The 20,766-nt window shown below is 39.0% G+C and overlaps 1 protein-coding gene across 1 annotated transcript in view; it reads left to right on the top strand.

The window, feature by feature from the left end:
• Positions 1 to 20,766, top strand: part of LOC146618656 (cell adhesion molecule DSCAM-like) — a 119,640-nt gene that overhangs the window by 55,020 nt on the left and 43,854 nt on the right. The window contains exons 4-5 of the mRNA XM_085370099.1: positions 13,899 to 14,045; positions 16,153 to 16,431. Of these exons, the coding sequence (XP_085226225.1) occupies positions 13,899 to 14,045; positions 16,153 to 16,431 (426 nt within the window). The remainder of the gene's footprint in view (positions 1 to 13,898; positions 14,046 to 16,152; positions 16,432 to 20,766) is intronic.

Raw genomic sequence — 20,766 nt, forward strand, 5'->3', positions numbered from 1 at the left:
CTCTCTCAGCCAGTCCTGAATGGCGCTGGAATGGAATTCACAAATTAGTGTCGTCTGATGGAAATGTGCTAATTGCTGTTGTTAAGCTGCTGCAATAATTAGGTTATGATGGCAGACTGCTACACATGTTGCATGCGCGTACACACACGCACCCAAGCAGCCCCCAAGCCAACATCCCCTCTCCAGCATGGTGGAAATAGAAGGCTAGATTTAATTACTCATTTTACAATCCATCTGTGAATATAATTTTACAGACATGGAGCCCAACACAAAGAGCAACAGTTGACAACAGTTCCTCTTGCTGTGGTTTAAAGAAATCTTCTTTTTAACTACAATGCTCTGTGGTGTTGTAAGAGTACACTAGAGGTAAATGATGAGATTAGGCCGCAGGCCATTTGGCTGTGGCATCTACTAAGATGAAGCAGACAAAGCACAGAGGTAGAAAGATAAACATGGTGTAATATGAGCTGGGATCTTTTCCACAAATGAACATGAGCTTCATAGGAAAGGTTGTTTTTCAGATGAGGTCACTCTGTCCAACGTTGTGTCACCACAACTTTTCACCGTTTATTGCTGCCTGGCTTAGAGCAATGCTCAACGTGATACAGCAAGATTAATACAACGCACTATATGCAATGGGCCAATTTTCTCTAAAATGAAATGATCCATTATCCTAAACTATCATGCAGAAAAACTTTGAGTGAGGGATAGTGATCTCACAGGTTAACAGAGCACCGCCCTGGGAAAACAGACTAACGTCTGACATGTGGAACTCAAATGTTTGTCCAGAAAAATGTATTATAACAGATTTGATGTTTATAAGTTTGTAATTAAGTCTTTCTGAAACCAACACTTGGTCGTGCAGCAGGGTATAAGGAGGCGTTGATTACTGTGTAATTTTTTTTTACTTTAATTTGATTACTGTCTGTTTTATTAGCTTATTCCTTCTTTTTTGCTTTCTCATGAAACTGTTTGAGTTAGATACAGATATAGAGGTCAATTTTCAGAGTTCTTAGCCATAACTGGGGACCAGCTGGGGAATGTTTGATCATGTATGTTTGATTATAAGTCAGTCCATTTCATGTCTGCACAGCATGCACGCAGCAGTGCAGGTAAATAGTCATGTGGACATGTACTATTAGCTACATGCTAACATGTTATTAGCATGGAAGATCTTTACTCTGAAGTAAAGCGCTCCCATGTAGAACGAGGGGAGACCAGCAGGAAAAAATTTAAACAAAACACCTAATCAGACACTTTAAATCACCCTCACCCTGCTAAACGTGGAAAATTTAAAGAAGCTAGCAAAGTGGCTAAAGCTAATCACAGCAAGCCAAAAGCTAGCTGCCTCAGTTATAATGGTATAAAGATGATATTTCTTTTGTTATACAAATGTGTTACACGTGCTTTTGTTTGGTAAGGTGAAGTTGGGTGTATAAGTAATTTATTTTCAGTTAATTATTTGTACCTCTTTCTAATAATATAACACTTTATTTTCACTTATTTAAGTTAAAGAACATCCTGTAACTTACCTGTAACTACAGTTTGGGGAGAAATTTTAAAGTTTAATTTAATTTAATGTAAACTTTGTTTTGAAGAGAAGTTCATTTTTGATTGTATATGCTGTCAGAGAAAAACTCGAATCGTCATTTCTCATTAGCACGTCACACTTACGAAATATCAGGAATCCAAATCAGCCAAGAAAATTGCAATTGATGCATCTCTAGCTAGAAATATTTATTTGATACCTGGTTTAAAGATCAGTAATATTAAATGAAAATTCCATCACATATTACAGTACAGCATAATGAAGCAGGCGAACTGAAAAACACGACTCATTTTGTACTTGTGGTTATTGTCTCTGGAAAACACTGGTAAATATGTCTATTCTCCTTCATTGCTGAAATATCTCCTTAAACCTGCTGCTGTCCTGACTTTCTTCAATACACTTGCTTATCAACCTGCTGTTTACTAGCTCTGGGCTTCAACAGCAATTACTGGATCGCTAACATCATCAAAGACATCAGCACCCACCAGACTCTTTGACCTTGGAGACCTGGCTCTCTTTTTCAGCAGTTTCTGTGATATGTGTCTGCCTAAGTGTATGCTGGTAGCCTAGCTCAGCAAGGTGCTATACATTAATGTAGAATTAATTCTACACCATGCATTCTTGTACAAAGGTGCCCACCTGTCACAAACCAGTTCTTGCGCCATCACTGTAATATGATACTATACTGTATGTGGCTTTGGACTTTAGATAAGTACATTTCCTGTAGTAATACTGAAACAGTAACAGTTTTCTTTGTGACTGAATGTGTTTAAATAATCACACAGTCCTTCAGCCAGTCGACACAAATTAGTGCCCTATTTGGTTTATGTTGGGTTTTATTTTGTTTTTGTACTGATTTTACATTCATTTTCCCATTTTGTTAAGTTTAAGAGAATACTTTTTGGGGGGTTTAAATGCAAATTTTTCATAATGGAAAGCACATGTTAAAAGGCAAACTTTTCACATCTGCAACAAGTTTCTTAAATGTGTCCTGCTCCAGCAACATTTCCAGCAGAGCACTTTTGCCTACAGTTTGCATTTCAGATATTGAGGTACTCAAGTTAAACTCTTTGTCTAATCTGTACTTTGTAAAATGACACTAAAAGGGTTGAGAATAAGAATGTGACTTTTTACAAACCAAAAAATTGAGTAGGATAGTAGGAACGTCTGTGGTCACTGATGATTACTAGTTGTGGTAGTTAGTGCCCAGTAAAGCACACTAGTCTGGTGACTGTTGTAGTCTTTAAAGAGCAGTGTTGGGCAAGTTACTTTGAAAAAGTAATTAGTTATAGTTACTAGTAACTTATTTGAAAAAGTAACTGAGTTAGTAACTGAGTTACAATATTCTGAAAGTAATTAATTACTTGAAAAGTAACTATTGCGTTACATTAAAAAAATGTTTAACCCTCTGGGGTCCAGGGTATAATTGGCCATTTTTAACTACTTTTGATTTTCCCTCCACATTTCACCTTTAAAAACACCTAAATACCTTGTTTGGTATCATCCTTTTCAGCACAACCTCACGTGTCTGAATTTACAGTTATGTTTTCATTTTGACATACTGTATTAACACAATTGATCTAAAATCAGACAAAAACATAAAATAAGAGTAGAATTTTTTACTGTAACAACCACAAACATGTTTAATGAATCATATTGCATAACTTTAAATGCAAATATAAATTGTCATATGCACAAGTTTTGCAAACAACAAAGTTATTTGCATTCATTTACCTTTTACCTTGATTTTTTTAAATAACCATTCAAACTATTTACAGAACAATCAGCTGTTCTGCATTCAATAAGATGCCACACAAATTATTTGTGCCACTCCAAAAAAAAAAAACTCCACTAAAAAGGAGAACATCACAGCCTGATACCTGCAGGTCTGACAGCAGCAGGTGTGTCACTCCTTTTTCTACCTGGAGACAGCAGTCGCCTCATTGTTCTGTCACACAACACAAAACTATCCACAACACTACACACTAACTACACAAGACAACACATTAACTACACACTCCAAACACGCTAAACATCACAAATCTCTCACATCTCAAAACTCGCTCTCTCTCTTTTTCTACAGTTTCTCTCTCTCTCGCAGTCACTCATTTTTCCTTTTTTTGCTCATAAGCAGAGAGTGCTTGCTAGCGCTGTCCTTAGGCAGTAAACGTGACAAAACTAGGAAAACGCCACGTATATATTGTTTATCATGACTCTGGTTTTACGTGGCCTATCAACACAATTTAAAAACTGGTATATATCACCTTGTTGCTTTGTCTTTAAGTGGTCTTACCACGACTGCTTTATTCTTCCTCAGTCAAACAGCAGCACTCATTTTTTGCCCCCTTAGCTCCAGGTGTGCCAAAAAGTGATCGTCTGCCAGAAAGTGATTACCGTCCAGCTGCTTAAAGCTGTAGTGCCCAGATTACTTACAGCTACTTCCGTGCAACTGATATAAGATGCGGTAAGCTGAACACAGTTTCAACCGTCTGTTTGTTGAAAAATAGTAACGGACCGTTAGTAACTGTAACGGCGTTGCAGTAATTAGTTAGATTAATCGTTACTGAAAAAAAGTAACGCCGTTACTTGTAACGCCGTTATTCCCATCACTGTTAAAAAGTAAACTGGAAATACATCACAGTGATGGATTTCATTACTTTTTAGTTCATGATCCACTTACCATTAAGTTACTCTCTCAGACCCCCACCCCCAAACATTGAAAACAGAAAGAAAACCTTGAAATTGGAGAATTGTTACCCCATAATGATTGGTGTGAAAAAAAGATGCTGAGTCACAAAGGCTGAGTCATACAGATTACAGCATCTGTGATACACAATAGCCTTATGAAATATCTCCAGCATAAAAGAAAAACCCGGTTGTGATTCCGTGGTAGAAATCTCAAGAACTCTTCAGTCTAAAGGTAAAGTTTGTTGGTGCGTTAAGAGATGCAAGTTAAAATAAATAAAAGCTGTATAAAATGCAACACAGTAAACTTCCCCATCTTTTCTTTGAAAGTGTTACTACCATCAAATTCAAACTGAGCATCTATTCCAGAAAAAGACCTGATTAGTCTGTTTTTATTTTTATTTTTATAATTAAACATAGACTTTAAATGATTTGCAAGTCACAGCCTTCTGTTTTCATTCATTTTTTATAAAGTGTCCTAACTCTTCTGGAAACAGGCTACAGCTTCTGCTCACTAGATATTCTGTCTACTAGCTGATACTGTACCTCACACTACAAAAGCAGTCTGACCAGTACCGAGACCTGAGCACCACGCTGAAACGGGGTGCACAAGAGTACATGATTTATTAAAGTGACATCCTTCACTCGTTCGGTTGTTTATTAAATATGAATTGTTCGTCTTGTGACAGTTGGACATTTTTTGCATGAATTATGATGCGTAAATTATTCATGATAAATGAAAAGCCATCTTTAATTCACAACAATGTTGGTATGACACTAAAAGTCACTGCATCTCACTCTGTAAATGTCTTCAATTTGGAAATATTTTTTTTCAAAAACTAAAGAAAAATGATAACATATAGTATTTTAGTGTTATTGCACCCACATTAGCTTTTAATGATGTTAATGGTGTTTTGTTGTAGCTGCAACACTAGATGCAGAAAATATACATTGTGACACTTTGACACATTTCTTGTTAATGTTTCGGTGTATGAGTTATTCTTTTGGCACACATGATTGATATAATTATTAGTATTTATTCTATGAATGGTCTGATAAAAAATACATGATTTTATTCTCAAATATTATTCCAAACCTGCAAAACAAATGTTCACCTCTTAATGGATGTTTATCAATTTAAATATGTAAAAGCTTTTGTAGGTCAGTGTCTTGGTAAAGGTAGGTGTTTTCTTGATGTGGGCGTTTGAGACTGCAGGTTTCATTGCAGTGTTCTGACACAGCCAGCCACTGTTTTAGCATTCAGCACACAGAGGGAGAGCCAGGAGAGGAGGAGAAAGAGAGAGACCAAGCGCTAGAGAGTGAAGAAGCAGGAGAGGAAGTAGAATGAGCCAAACAGGAACACAGAGGTTTTTGAGGCTGAATAAGAGACAGAGAGTCTCTTAGTATTCCAGCTCTGATGCCAAAACTTTTGACTGAATCAAGGATGCTTTCTTCACTAGGGCTTCAATGGCAGCTCTGTCATTTACTTGTATTCCTTGAATCTTTTCACACTGCAGGTGCATCGAGAGAAAGACATTTTTATAGGTGACTTTTACAGGTGCTGAAGATTTGTCCTGATTTTAGTGTTAGCTTCAGTATTTGCATTTGCTTTTCATCCACTGAAAGTCTCCATTCTTGCTTCCCCCCCCCCCTCCAAACAATTGATTTGAGCTATTTGAGCAATTTTCTTCTGCCATGGAAAAAAACACCCCACACTGATTGGCCAGGTGATAGCACTATAAAAACAGCTTTATATTTTAACTGCTACCTCATAAGAAATATGATGTAGAATTGATTTTTGTCTTCAGTTTTCCAGCCTTGAGACAAATCCACTGCACATCGTGTATTTTATAACTGTTTTCTCACCTCTTAGACTTTTATTCAAAAACCCATTTTCTTTGTTTTCCCCCACCATTACACGCTGCCTACTTAACCGCAAGTTTTAAGGTTGGACTTTTGTTTTGCTGTGACTCATAAGACATTCAAACTAGCCATACGTACATGTTTGCATGAGATTAAGTGCCTTAAATCATTGCATATTTAGATGTAAAATATACACGGAAGTTACAGATACAACTGGATGGAGTCTTTTCCACAACATATGTGATGGAATGTTGTGGTATTCCTGTGTCCACACAGGAACTGATTTAAAGTGATGAGTGCCATAGAAAGTCAATGACATTTGGTGACTTTGAGCAACTGCAGGCATGAAAAACATGAACAAAAAGTCTGGCAATGCAAAGTAGTCCCAAAAGTCAAACTCTTCTTAACTTTTGTGCAATTAAAGAAAGTACCAATAATACAAAATAATACTGTTTATTGAGATATGCCATTCGGACGCTCGAATGTCCACTAGTGGCCAGCTGTCAGCAAACCATTTCCTCTGTGTGGCCTTCGGTTTGTATGACATAATGTTAGAAATATAGCCTAGACGATACCAAAAACTTGGTGAGATGAATATGAGGTAAATGCGAGTGACCACAACTGGAGACTAGTAGGTCTGCGGGCGGCCAACCATCAGCTTCAACGCGACCCATGACAAGCAAGACTCTACAGGTGTGGAGGTGGCTTTATTCATGTATCTATCCCCATGGTTACCATGACTTACAAAGATTGACTGTTATCTGAACAGTTCAGAAATGGCACACAGACTTGGTAGTAGTTATGTTGTTTTAGTTGCTCTCAAAACTAGTGTTGAAAATTTTGGTATGGCTCTGAATTAGTTAACACAACAAAACACACCATTCATTTTTTCAGTATTTTTAAACTGGATTTTTTGGAGACCTGGAATGTAAATGTGCAGGGATCAGTTGGAACTCAACATATTTTCCATATTGACCATAATAGACTGGTAATTTAGTCAGCAGCAGGATTTGAAGGTCAGCTTTGTCACCCAACCCACACAAAGCAGCAACCGGACAAATGCATCACAGTTTGTTTTAACTGAATGTACGGTTAAGGTAGTTTGGGGTTGTTGTTTTTTTTATACTTCAATTTTTGGTTGAGCTCAGTGAATTACGCCTCACTACACACTATACCTCCAGAGGACTAATTCACTTAATTCCTTTCACTTCCACCAGATTATGCAGCCTGTAGTAACCCACATAGCTCATGCTGTAATGTACTTACTGCTACTCCTCACAGTAGAGGAGCCTATTTGGTGTCATATGCACAATATATGAATCATGATTACTGTTTGTCCCTTTCCAGGTAACATACATTTATTCTTATTCTCATATTCAGTTTCATTTGAGGGTTTCAGTTTAGTTTAGTGAATCTGTAACAGTTTCAAAGCACGGCTGTTATACAGTTCATTAGTAGCCAGATAGTCCGAGAAGCAGATTAACAACAAATATTTTCCTGGTTTCCTGCAGGATGGTCACAGCACTGATTTCAGTTTCTCTTTGCGTAGCCGTGCTACCCCGAGGAGTGGTGGAAAGTTCAGTCCTGCGGTCTGACCTCAATCAGCTTAGATTAAAGCTCTGATCCAACGTCTGGTCCCCCTGCGACTTGTTTCCCGATGCAGCATAACCCCGACTCTGAAATTAGTCTCAGAATGCAACTCTCGCTTCTCACCACCGCTGGGTGGTCAATGCATTATATTCCCCGTAATGTTTTTCTGTTGCAGTGGCACAAGATTGTACCACAGTAACTGCTCTAAGAAACAAAGTAAACCGTGTTAGAGGAGAGAGGAGCGTTTGACTGCATCTTTTCGAACACGTGTGGCGCACTGTAAGGCTTTGATGAGACAGATGTTTTAATTTTAATTTAATGTCTGAAAAGTGACACAGGAGAGTTGAAGTGGGCCATGAAGGTACCACACAAAGCCAGAACATTCATAAGCTCATTTATCATCTCTGCGTCTCTGCTGACCCGACTAGAACTGGGTCCCTCCTCGCTGTGTCTGACTCACAGTTTACTCAGAGCCGGTCCCACCTTCCTCTTTAAACAATAACAACACTGACTCACCGGCGCAACCTTTATGGAAGCGAACACCCTTTACTAAACATTTTTAACCTTTCGCACTCAAGCAGCGTCATATACATAATGTAGTATCAACGTCAGTGCGACATTAGCAGGGTTTTATTGGCAACATGTCGGTTATCTCAGCCACTTCCGTTCACACTGGTCCGCTGATGTTGATTGGTGCATAAAAACGCTGGTGGCTTGTCACCGAAATGCAGATTGTCAGCTAAGATCTGACCGACTTGGCTCTCATTTAAATCGCAGCAACTTCAGAGCGTCTGTTGGCAGCGAGGATGCTGTGACACTAGTTCATCTGTACGTCGAGGCTTATTTAGCCTGCTGAGAGTGAGAGCCCGCTGTTCCTATTAGATTCTGTCTCTGGCAAAGTGGGGATGATTAGATAAAGTGTGTCTGGTGGAGTGGAGCTCTTTTTACTTTACAGTAGCAGTGCCTGCAAATGAATGGAGAGAAAGACTCCACTCTCTGACAATAACACCCAAATCTCCACCGAATGTTTTTTAATGCATCTTGCAGCCGAGGCCTCAGTCGCTCTCGCTCAATTAACCCATAGCAGTTTATGTGCTATACACTACGTCTTCACCAGTTTCCAATTTTTACATTTAACTTTTAAACGGCCGTAATTTCTTGCTGACGTTGAACAGAAATTACTCCTAAAAGCCAACGCTGCGAGCGAATTAAAGAGGAGCGGGTTGTGGAGAAGAAATACAATACAGTGCAGTACAATTCAATACAATAGCTCTCATTCTGAATCCCCTCCCTACTGTAGTGTCCCCTTCATTCTGTCATAACACAATAACTGAGCTCTGACGTCTTAAAAGGCATTGCAGGAGCATAGAGGTGCTTGAAGAGAAAATTGCAGCAGCTCACAGCGGCTGGAGTGAAATACCATTTTGCCTCACTCAAGATGGATTCCACAGTGAGATTTCAGACGACCAGTACAGAATCAAAATGGAGAAGCCAGAAGGGAGGAGAGGGAAAAAGGGAAGGAGGCAGTGTGTGTGTGTGTAGTGGACAGCTTTGGAGGAGATGTTTGAATTGAGTTTTTGCTGCTGCATTGTTGTAATATGGTTTCTAGGATTTTACAAGTACACTCTTACATATATTTTTATTAAAACCAGCCAGCGAAAAGTGATCGGTATGTGAAGTAAAGGTACACACATCAGATAAATGAGAACTGCCGCTACAGCTGCGTACAAAACCAGTGAAAATGGAGCTGAAAAGAGAAGGCGTTGATGAAAAACAGCGTTGTTTTTCTCGCATCTGGCCTCCTCGACCTCTGAGAAGATTTCCTTTTACCAATTGTCTTGCTCGCTGGCGTGCATGCATGGCTGCCGGCATACACACACACAGTCACACCCTCTCTCGCTCTCTTTATAGATTCCACTTGCTGGTTGCCCATCTAACAGCCCTGTATGTAAAACCCGCGAAACCCCTTCAGGACATCAAATCCGTGGAATCTGTTGTCGGTTCTATCTAGGTCAATGCTTACAATAGCTGAGCAGTTTTGTTTTGCTTCTCTCGCCTCTCTCTGTATTCCTCCTGTTTGCTTTTACCCCACAAGGTTGATTTTCCTCTGCCTGTGCAAACATCTAAAATGCATATAAGATGTAAGCATATTAAGCACGCTTTGCTTCCTTCATACATATTAGTCTCCGGTGGAATATTAAAATGTGCTGCCTCTTGGCCAGGACTCCCTTGAAAAAGAGGTCTTTGATCTCAACGGGACATTCCTGGTTAAATAAAGGTTAAATTAAAAAAAAAATAAAAAATAAAAAAACATGTAGCGGTTTGATGTTAGCATTAGTGTATAATCTAAGATTAGGTTAAATTCGCTCACCACCTCCCCACTCACTGTTTTTGTAGCTAATTGGTTCTGTCTGGTAACACTGTAGCTCATCGTGGCGCTGCGGCCAACCACTGCACCAAATGTAGGAGAGAGATCGGGATTACATTGTGACATACATTTTTTTCTATAATTTTCTCTGATTTTCTGGGGGATGTTGTTAGACGAGGGACGTCACATCTAATTTACAAACCTACATAGGAAAAAGAAACCTTTGCACCTACTTGGATTTTGAAATCTGTTTGGACATTTTGACCTAAACACAATAATAAATATTAAAATTCTTCACTCAAGAACTATTTTTTTAAAAAAGAAAAAAACATTACAGTCCTTAGTTTTTTGGTTTGTTTGTTCTTTTTATTGATTTTTTTTTAAAGGACGTTAATAGATATAGTTAATAGGATGTTAAGTCTCTGTTTAACAATAGACCCACAGCTCCTACCTTTCAGTTTATATGAGTTAACCACTGCTGGTCTCCTTTAGATATCATATGTAATGCAAATTAAATATGCAGAGAAATGTTTCGCTAATAAAAACAGTCAAATGCATTCAGGAAATAATGCAAAACATATATTAAAAATGAAAAAAACTACAGTATGCCTTAAGAAAATAGGAGGGTGTACAGATCTTACTGTAAGTTGTTATATTTTTCTGTCTTCTAATTTGTTTTTACTTTTATCTCATTCATTTGTTAAGTTGTTTAAATGTTTAGTTTTCCTAGGTTTTTATTAGTTTCAGTGTTAGTTTGTCTTTTCAATCATCATTGTATGGGCATACCATTTTTAAAGGTCTTGTTTTTATTTTAGTTAACAACATATTTTTTAATGTCTAATTTTAGTTTTTAGTTTAATTTCAGTTGACACTACTCAGCTTGAATCAGAGTAATCCAGACTTAAACCACTTGGTGTAATTGGAGGTTTCTCTTCCTTTTGATAATGATGGAAGAATGTACTATGGCCTGTACATTCATATCCAAGCCACTGACTTTCATTTTTTTTTTATACAGTTTATCTGTCAATCTATGTTTTTCTTGTGAGGGATGTTGCTTACGTTGTGCTTATTTTCAACCAAACTAAACATACAGGGGAAACAAGAAACTTCCTTGAGGAAAAAATCCCTCATGAAACATGTCACTCTTAAAAATAGCTGCACATTAACATATTATAACCTTGTTATTGTCGAAATCTTGCTTCACAAGCAGATAGCCAAATATTTGCACAGTAAGGTGATGACACAGAGTACACACTCCAGGCCATAAACGCTTCGGCACATTCAGTGACAAATAAATTCCAGTGCACAACCATGTTTTTGAGTATGCACTGTTGGTTATCTTGTCCACAATGTCCTCTTAGCATGATTTTTTTTTTCAATTCGTTTACCACCACTCTACATGTGTCAACTTTTAGCTTTTTTCTGTTGTTTTATTGGTTTAGCAGGGGTTTACATCTAGTGCAGAATCCTCTGAGTTTCTTGTCATGAAGTTGTTATTTGATCTTTAACTAGGAAACATGTGCTTACATCTGCATCCTGGAGAGAATGCTTTACCTGCTGTGCGGTGGTGGAGGGACTTCTCTTTACCATGCAAATGATTTAGCTGTCAGAAGACTTCTGCTGAGCCCATTATCTGTTTTTATCTGTGCAAAGTTCCTTTTGTGTTTTTGAATGAAATGTTGATGTTAGCTAACCAAGTGCCTTTGGTATTTAATCCCACTGTTTTAATTAATTTTTAAAAATCTTTTTACTAGTCATACACACAGCGTCATTACAGTCAGCAGTAACTGACAGCTCTCAATGAAACAGTTGGCTTTGAGGTTGGTGTGAGCTTTTTTGTGGTACAACTAACAGGCAAACAAACAGCAGCTGACCAGAAACCTTTGCTCTTTGAATATCTTCTATCATCTGCAGTATATAATTTGATTAAAAGTTTTAAAGAATCTGGAGAAAACCCAAAAGTCAAGTCTTCAATGCCGCATTGCATTAAAACAGTCATGAGTCTTCCAGAAAGTTCACGGTGCCATTCAGAACTGCAGGTTAGAAGTCTGTCTGAAAATGAGCTGTAAGTGAACAGAAACGCTGGCCTCCTCTTTGGGCCACAGTTCATTTAAAATGGACTGAGCCAATGGGGAGCACTGTTACTGGTCAGAAAAATCTAAATTATGGGATTTTGATTTTTGGGAAACATAGATGTCATGTCACCCAGACAGAGGAGTGGGACGATTCTGCTTGTTATCAGCATTCAGTCCAGAAGCCTGCATCTCTAATGGTGTTAGTGTGACTTAGTTCTTTTTAAATTGGCAGCTTGAACATCTGGAAAAGGCAGCATCAATTTTGAAATATACATACAGGTTTTAGAGCAACAAATGCTCCTATCCAGATGACGTCTTCTTCAGAGAAGGCCTTGCATATTTCAGTAAGACAATGCTAAATCACAGCTGAACTGCACTGTCTGCAGTCCAGGCGGTCACCATTTGAAACTGTCTGGAGCATCATGAAATTAAAAATACAACAAAGAAGACCCAGGACTGTTCAGCAGCTAGAATCCTCTATCAAACAACATTCCCATCTCCCATTGGTCCAGCAGGTGGACTCCTCATTTGCCAGAAGTTTATGAACTGTTGATGCCGCACAGTCGTAAACACGGCTCTGTCCCAACTTTCTACACATGTGGCTGCCATCAAATTTAAAATGAGCACATCATTTTCCCTAAAATTGTGCACTGACTCCATTTAAAGATTAGATATATTTTATATGCTCTACAGTGAATAAAATGTGGGTTTGTAAGATTTTCAAAGAATTGCATTTTGTTTAGTTTTTTTATTTTATTTCTTCTTATATACACAGCGTTCCTACTTTTTAAGAATTGAGATTTTACTTTTAAATGGTGCTACAATTTGTGCACCATGGGGAATTTCATAAATTCATTTTTTGTGCAGTAATATCAAGTATATGTTCAAATTAAAGCTTGATCTGGCTAACAAACAAAAATGCCAAATACTTTTTTTTGGACTCTTAGTATAGCTTATAGTTCTATTTGGGTTCACTTTATATCTTATATTTATGTGGAGGAAAAAAAAGTAGACTAGAGTGCCAAAAAGGATTTAAAAAAATCGAACGGGTACCGCTGCAGCTTTGCAACCCCGTGATGGCACAGTACGATATTTTTCTTCTCGACCCGGTCGTCGTCACCTATTGCTGTTGTAGGACTCTCCCTAGCCCGAAAGGCTTCCTGTGCTATCTCTGTCGTAGCATGCCCACCACTGCACAGAGAAGACAATATCCTGTAAATTGCTTTTTCAATCAGTTTTGACGTCAATCTGCTCCCATGGGACTGTGGGCATCCACGTGATGGCTGTGAGGAAGGTTTCTTTCCTTATGGATGGTGACAACCCCACTCAACCTCGTTTGATCTGCAGAATTAACATAATATTACCGTACTTACAGAACTGCCTGTGACAGCATAAGAGGGATTGGTTTTCTGTAACAGACTATGGCGCCAGTGAGGCTACTGCAACAGCACAAAGACAAGACAATAAAAGCTGTTAAAGGTTAAGGACTCGTATAATAAACACAATATGTGGACTGAGTTTTTAATTTGTATATTTTGTACATGATTAATTCAATATTTATAGCAGTTACAGCATCATTTAAGATGATATTTCTTGTGGTGTGTATTTATATGTGACATCTGTGACATTAGAAATTCATTAGCACCCTATGGAGGAAGAGAGAAAATCTCTCAGTGGTGCTGGAGTGAATGCATTTTCTTTATATTGTAAAAGCTGTTGTGATGCTATAAGACAACCACACAACTGCTTTCTTTCTTATCTTCTCCAGGACAAAGATATCTCATCACATCCACGGGAGCCTTGTATATTTTGGACGTCCTGCCTGAGGATGGCCTGAATAACTATCGCTGCACCACGCGTCACCGCTACACCGGTGAAACTCGCCAGAGCAACAGTGCACGTCTCATTGTGTCGGGTCAGTACTGCATTTAAAGATAACACTTAGTCAGAAGTTACAAATATATATGCGCTTTTCATATTTGATACTGGGATCATCCCTACAGGGAGTGCAGAATTATTAGGCAAGTTGTATTTTTGAGGAATAATGTTATTATTGAACAACAACCATGTTCTCAGGGAACCCAAAAACTCATTAATATCAAAGCTGAATGTTTTTGGAAGTAGTTTTTAGTTTGTTTTTAGTTTTAGCTATTTTAGGGGGGTATGTGTGTGCAGGTGACTATTACTGTGCATAATTATTAGGCAACTTAACAAAAAACAAATATATACCCATTTCAATTATTTATTTTTACCAGTGAAACCAATATAACATCTCCACATTCACAAATATACATTTCTGACATTCAAAAACAAAACAAAAACAAATCAGCGACCAATATAGCCACCTTTCTTTGCAAGGACACTCAAAAGCCTGCCATCCATGGATTCTGTCAGTGTTTTGATCTGTTCACCATCAACATTGCGTGCAGCAGCAACCACAGCCTCCCAGACACTGTTCAGAGAGGTGTACTGTTTTCCCTCCTTGTAAATCTCACATTTGATGATGGACCACAGGTTCTCAATGGGGTTCAGATCAGGTGAACAAGGAGGCCATGTCATTAGTTTTTCTTCTTTTATACCCTTTCTTGCCAGCCACGCTGTGGAGTACTTGGACGCGTGTGATGGAGCATTGTCCTGCATGAAAATCATGTTTTTCTTGAAGGATGCAGACTTCTTCCTGTACCACTGCTTGAAGAAGGTGTCTTCCAGAAACTGGCAGTAGGACTGGGAGTTGAGCTCGACTCCATCCTCAACCCGAAAAGGCCCCACAAGCTCATCTTTGATGATGCCAGCCCAAACCAGTACTCCACCTCCACCTTGCTGGCGTCTGAGTCGGACTGGAGCTCTCTGCCCTTTACCAATCCAGCCACGGGCCCATCCATCTGGCCCATCAAGACTCACTCTCATTTCATCAGCTCATAAAACCTTAGAAAAACCAGTCTTGAGATATTTCTTGGCCCAGTCTTGACGTTTCAGCTTGTGTGTCTTGTTCAGTGGTGGTCGTCTTTCAGCCTTTCTTACCTTGGCCATGTCTCTGAGTATTGCACACCTTGTGCTTTTGGGCACTCCAGTGATGTTGCAGCTCTGAAATATGGCCAAACTGGTGGCAAGTGGCATCTTGGCAACTGCACGCTTGACTTTTCTCAGTTCATGGGCAGTTATTTTGCACCTTGGTTTTTCCACACGTTTCTTGCGACCCTGTTGACTATTTTGAATGAAACGCTTGATTGTTCGATGATCGCGCTTCAGAAGCTTTGCAATTTTGAGACTGCTGCATCCCTCTGCAAGATATCTCACTATTTTTGACTTTTCTGAGCCTGTCAAGTCCTTCTTTTGACCCATTTTGCCAAAGGAAAGGACGTTGCCTAATAATTATGCACACCTGATATAGGGTGTTGATGTCATTAGACCACACCCCTTCTCATTACAGAGATGCACATCACCTAATATGCTTAATTGGTAGTAGGCTTTCGAGCCTATACAGCTTGGAGTAAGACAACATGCATGAAGAGGATGATGTGGACAAAATACTCATTTGCCTAATAATTCTGCACTCCCTGTACATTGAAAATTTAGAGTTGGGTTGGGCATTTTAAAATGTCATAAGATAAAGAAGCTGCATCTCCACATATGGTGTGTTGCAGACAAAACTGAGTTATGCAGTGACCTATTCTGTCTTTTTCATCGTCATTGTGTCAGATGTTAGATAAAAGTAAACAAACCAGGAGGTATCAGCAAAGAGCTTCTTATAAAATTGCAGTAGATTCTGATAAAAATAAGTCATTTAGCATGAAATGCACATTTATATTCTTCATTTATTTAGTATGTCTGAATTCGGTTGTAGGAGACAGTAAAACTGCGGTAAATTACAGAAGCAAGTCTCTTTCTCTCTTTTCCACCACGTAACAAAATATACAGTATGTAGAACTGAATGTTGACCCGAAGAATCAATATTGGATTAGACTGTCGAGCGGCTGGCAACGCTCACCACTAATTAACACTAAATTCTCTGCTCCTTCCAGACCCCACCAATGCTGAGCCAGTCATCTTGGATGGCTTTGACCACCGAGAGGTGATGATTAATCATCGGGTGGAGCTGCCCTGCAAGGCTTCAGGCTACCCAATGCCCAAATACCGCTGGCTGAAGGACAACAGCCCCTTGGAGCTCGACAGTCGCATACACCAGACAACCTCGGGGTTGCTGATAGAGAGCACACAGCCCAGTGACTCGGGAACATATGTCTGTGAGGTGTGGAACAGCTATGGCACCGCGGAGGTCATGGGTCGCCTGTATGTCAAACGTAAGTGCTTTATAAAATTCAGGGGTTCTTCTATGTTGTGGGTAGCTGAAACTGCTGTATTAGAGTAATGAAGTGAAATGAGTGGAAAAAAAAACAGCCTTGGCACGTGTTAGAGAGTGGATGGTTAGTTTGGTTCATGTGAGTAAAATGAACATATAAACTAAACAAGAAGTACTCAGAGAGCACATACCTCCACCGAGGCGGCTCACTCTCTGGGCACTTGTAAGAATATACCATTATATTTTGTATATATTAATTTTCTTTTCTTTGCTCTTTTTAAATGTACTTTGTAGACTAGAATCCACATATGTGATTCCCTGTATGCTTATATGTTGTCAATACAAGCAATGTCAGTAAGAAACATAGATTTAAATAGCGCTACATAGCCTTCAGAGGAATCTGCTGACCTTGAAGGAGGTCAGAGGTCAAATGCGACATGATTTTAAATCGTTCTTTCTTTATAGAACTTTCTATATGCTGACAACACACACCACATTTGTAATATTTGTAGTTTCTAAGGTATGAGGCTTTTTGTCAGTTTTCAATAATAAATCATTTAGTTGACCTTGAAGACATCGGTGGATGTAAGCTGAATTTTAAAGGATTGTTAACATGACCCCACTCTACACTCTACACATCAGAATTCATTTGAAACTTTTACACCTTGGTGTTTACAGACAGAACGAATGACACACACACAGGCAAACGCTACCAAAAACATAACTTCCTTGTTGGAGGTAATTAAGGATTATGAAGCTACAACAGTAAATACTAGGGGTGCAACGATATTCGTATCGATATTGAACCGTTCGATACAGTGCTTTCGGTTCGGTACGCATATGTATCGAACAATACAACATTTGTAATTTATTTTATCAATTTTCCTTCTGACGATGCTGTCTGTGTTGAGCGCTCAGTGAATCTGTGTTCGACTACTCCGCCTAGGCTGCACTGTCGAGCGCAGATCCACTGAGCGCTCAACACAGACAGCATAGTCAGAAGGAAGAGCGCAGGGCAAGCTAGCGAGACAGAAGTTAAGCTCTACTTGCAACAGGCAAATTGAACCTCATTCAGATCTGGCGTTTGGAATTATTTTGGTTTTCATGTGACGTATGACCCTGAAGGTAAGCGAGTCATGGACTAAAGCAGAGGTGTGGACTCGAGTCACATGACTTGGACTCGAGTCAGACTCGAGTCATTAATTTTATGACTTTAGACTTGACTTGAAAAAATGTTCTAAGACTTGTGACTTGACTTGGACTTTTACACCAATGACTTGGGACTTGAATTGGACTTGAACCGGTTTACTTGAAAAGACTTGATATTTTACCCCAAATATAAAATTTAACATGCATATTATATAGAGATTGAAAATGTGACGTCATTCACGGGTAGAACCGCAAAGGATTCTGGGAACTCGTGGCAAGAGGTACTAGCGCACGCAGGCTTTCAATTAAAATCAGTCACACAGCGATAAAAAGAAACACAAAAATGTCAAGAAGCTGTTGTATTATTAACTGCAATAGCCGGTCGCATGACAGCCACGGGAAGCCGACGGGTAAAGAGATCGGTTGTTATCGGATTACGTCGTTGAAGAGAAATTGTTCGAGCCATGTTTCCAAAGTAACAAAGACGCGGCGGGTGGCCTGGATTGCAGCCATTCAAAGATCAAATATAACGTCCCAGAACACTCCAGCTCACAAGTTAGTCTGCTCCAAGCATTTACACAAAGGTCAGTCTGCTGTTGTAGTTAATACGTCATTTTCATAACATAATTGGTGATATAGGTTACAAGCAAGTCTGGCGCTGAACAGAAATTGTCGCGCTATGCTCCTTTGTTTATTGTGCATAAATAGTGAATTGTCCTGACACAATATTGCGTTTCGCTTCTGTTATTATGGTACATTGACAAAAACATATACTTTTATTCACAGGATAAAACAGGTTTTTTGTATCACTAATTGCCCAGTACGATTACAGCATACAATATTATTGTCACTGCTACATTTCTGTGATGGGTACCAGAAATTATTTCCACTACTAATTAATTACCGTTGAGCTCAAAGGTCCTATTAATAAACGGTTAACGAATGTGTATTTATGACAACAATTTGTGAGACTGGTAAACTTATGATACGTACGATGGTCTTTCGTTCTACACGGTGCATTTCAAGGTCCTGCACCCATCCGTCGGTAAACTGTACCTGGGCTTGTTGCAGTGACCTGAAGTTACTAAACTTCATGAGTGTATGCACTCACTCCAAGAACCGTATGATTATAAATATGCATATAAATATGCTACGATGAGATAGCTGACTTCATCTAACTAGCAAATGTTTTCAAGGCTACGTTGGTGATGCAGTTTTTTTTTTAAATGATATTTTAAAAAAATATATCATTTATTTATGTATGATATTTTTGTCATGCGATTTCAAAGCCGGTCCTACAACCGCATCCAAGAATAACATGCAGCGTATCTCAGAACTGTCGGTGAAAATTATTCTTGGAGCTAGGTTTAATTGAGCTGCATTTTAAAGAGGTGCAATTTCACAATTTGTGTATATTTTCTAAGTTCACTATTTTGTCATGTGTTGAGAAAAACACAGATTAAAAAATTACATGGTCTAATATTTACATTTAGCATAACTGCAACATGCTTTTTTTCGTTTTTTTTTAAAGACTCGAAAGGACTTGAAATTCAAAGTTTCAGACTTGTGACTTGACTCGGACTTTTACACCAGTGACTTGAGACTCGACTCTGACTTGCCTGACATTACTTGAGACTTGACTTGAGACTTGAGGATAAAGACTTGAGACTTACTTGAGACTTGCAAAACAATGACTTGGTCCCACCTCTGGACTAAAGTAAAACAGTATGTTGGATGTGCCATGCAATGCTCAATTACATTGGTGTGAACTAGTGTGTTAGCGCAGTTAGCTCGTTAACGTGTTTGCCGTCTAGCCCCATGCACGGAGCGATCGGCGGTAGCTCGTTAACGGAGATTTGCCGTGTTGTGGCGTTAAGGTCATTTCAACGAGATTAACCTGAAAGCACTAGTGGGAACACAACGAATATGACTGCACATTTACGCCGACATCATCCTAGTGCAAAGACAAGTGGAAGCAGACAAAAAAAAGCAAGCATGCTACTAACTTTAGCCGAGTCATTTAGACAGCTGTTAGCACATGATTCTCCTTATGCTGCTGAGAATATAGCCCAGAAGAAGCGGATAGTATAGCTTTTATTTTGGAAAGAGCCATTTCTCTGTAATAAACTCTCTTTTCCAAAGATGAGTGATTCCTCAATCAGATACAGGGCTTGCAATATCGCTAGCCCGACGTCCCGGAGCTAGCGATTTTTTTCAGTCGGGCTACCAAAATCTTTCTCTTCCCTGCCCGTCGGGCTATTGTAGGAAAAATATATGTCAATGCTTTTGCATTCTTTCAGAAATGTAGCTGGGTAATTATGTCATTGGCATCGGTGAGCCACTGTCAATATGTGACATATTGAAGTCGCGTTTGAATTTGCGCTTGTTTTTTTGCTTTCACTTTGCAATCCTGTGAACTGTGTATAGAGAGCGACAGCACTGATCTGTGAGTGATGATAATTTGTGCACCAATTCCTCTGACATCGTCTTATTAATCGTTAGCTTACTATGCAAACATGACAAGTGAAATCTCCCGCAGCAAGCTTAAACATGTGAGAGGTTGATCGTGCAGAGAATCGCTGAGCTTATGTGAGTGAGCGTGTAAAAGCATTTCAGTTCTGCTGAGCCAAATAAGACAGGTCAGGGTGAAGAAGTGACAGCCAAAGAAAAGCTTACCACAAAACGGAGAAGTTATGACAAATCAGACTATAAGGCAAAAAGAAAGTGCAGCTTTATGGTTTCATGGACAAAAGAATTTCTGTGGCTGCGATATGATGAGCTAAATAACCAGGGCTGCACATAAGTGGTCCGCAGGTGCGCATTCGCTGTCAAAATAAAAAACACGCACAAGGGTTAGGGTTAAATTTAAAAACTGTACTTTTGAGTTAAAATATATATTTATAATTTTAATAAATGACAAATTAAAAATGCATGAACATTTTTTTGTAGCGAAAAAATATCGAACCGTGACACCAAAGTATCGAACCGAACCGAACCGTGAATTTTGTGTATCGTTGCACCCCTAGTAAATACGTGTGTGTGAGATTGAAATGATTTGCCAGTAACTGACTCCTGCACCAGCAGCACCACTGGGGGCTGTGTTTAGTGATAGCAAGTGACACCCTGCTTGTTTTGTTTGATACAGTGATGTACTGCATTGATGAGAATCAAATGTTAGCGCTAGCAT

The sequence above is a fragment of the Diplotaxodon limnothrissa genome, linkage group LG14 (assembly GCF_057381915.1).
Source record: "Diplotaxodon limnothrissa isolate DT_005_m linkage group LG14, D_limnothrissa_male_GT1.1, whole genome shotgun sequence".
In the NCBI taxonomy this organism is placed as follows: domain Eukaryota; kingdom Metazoa; phylum Chordata; class Actinopteri; order Cichliformes; family Cichlidae; genus Diplotaxodon; species Diplotaxodon limnothrissa.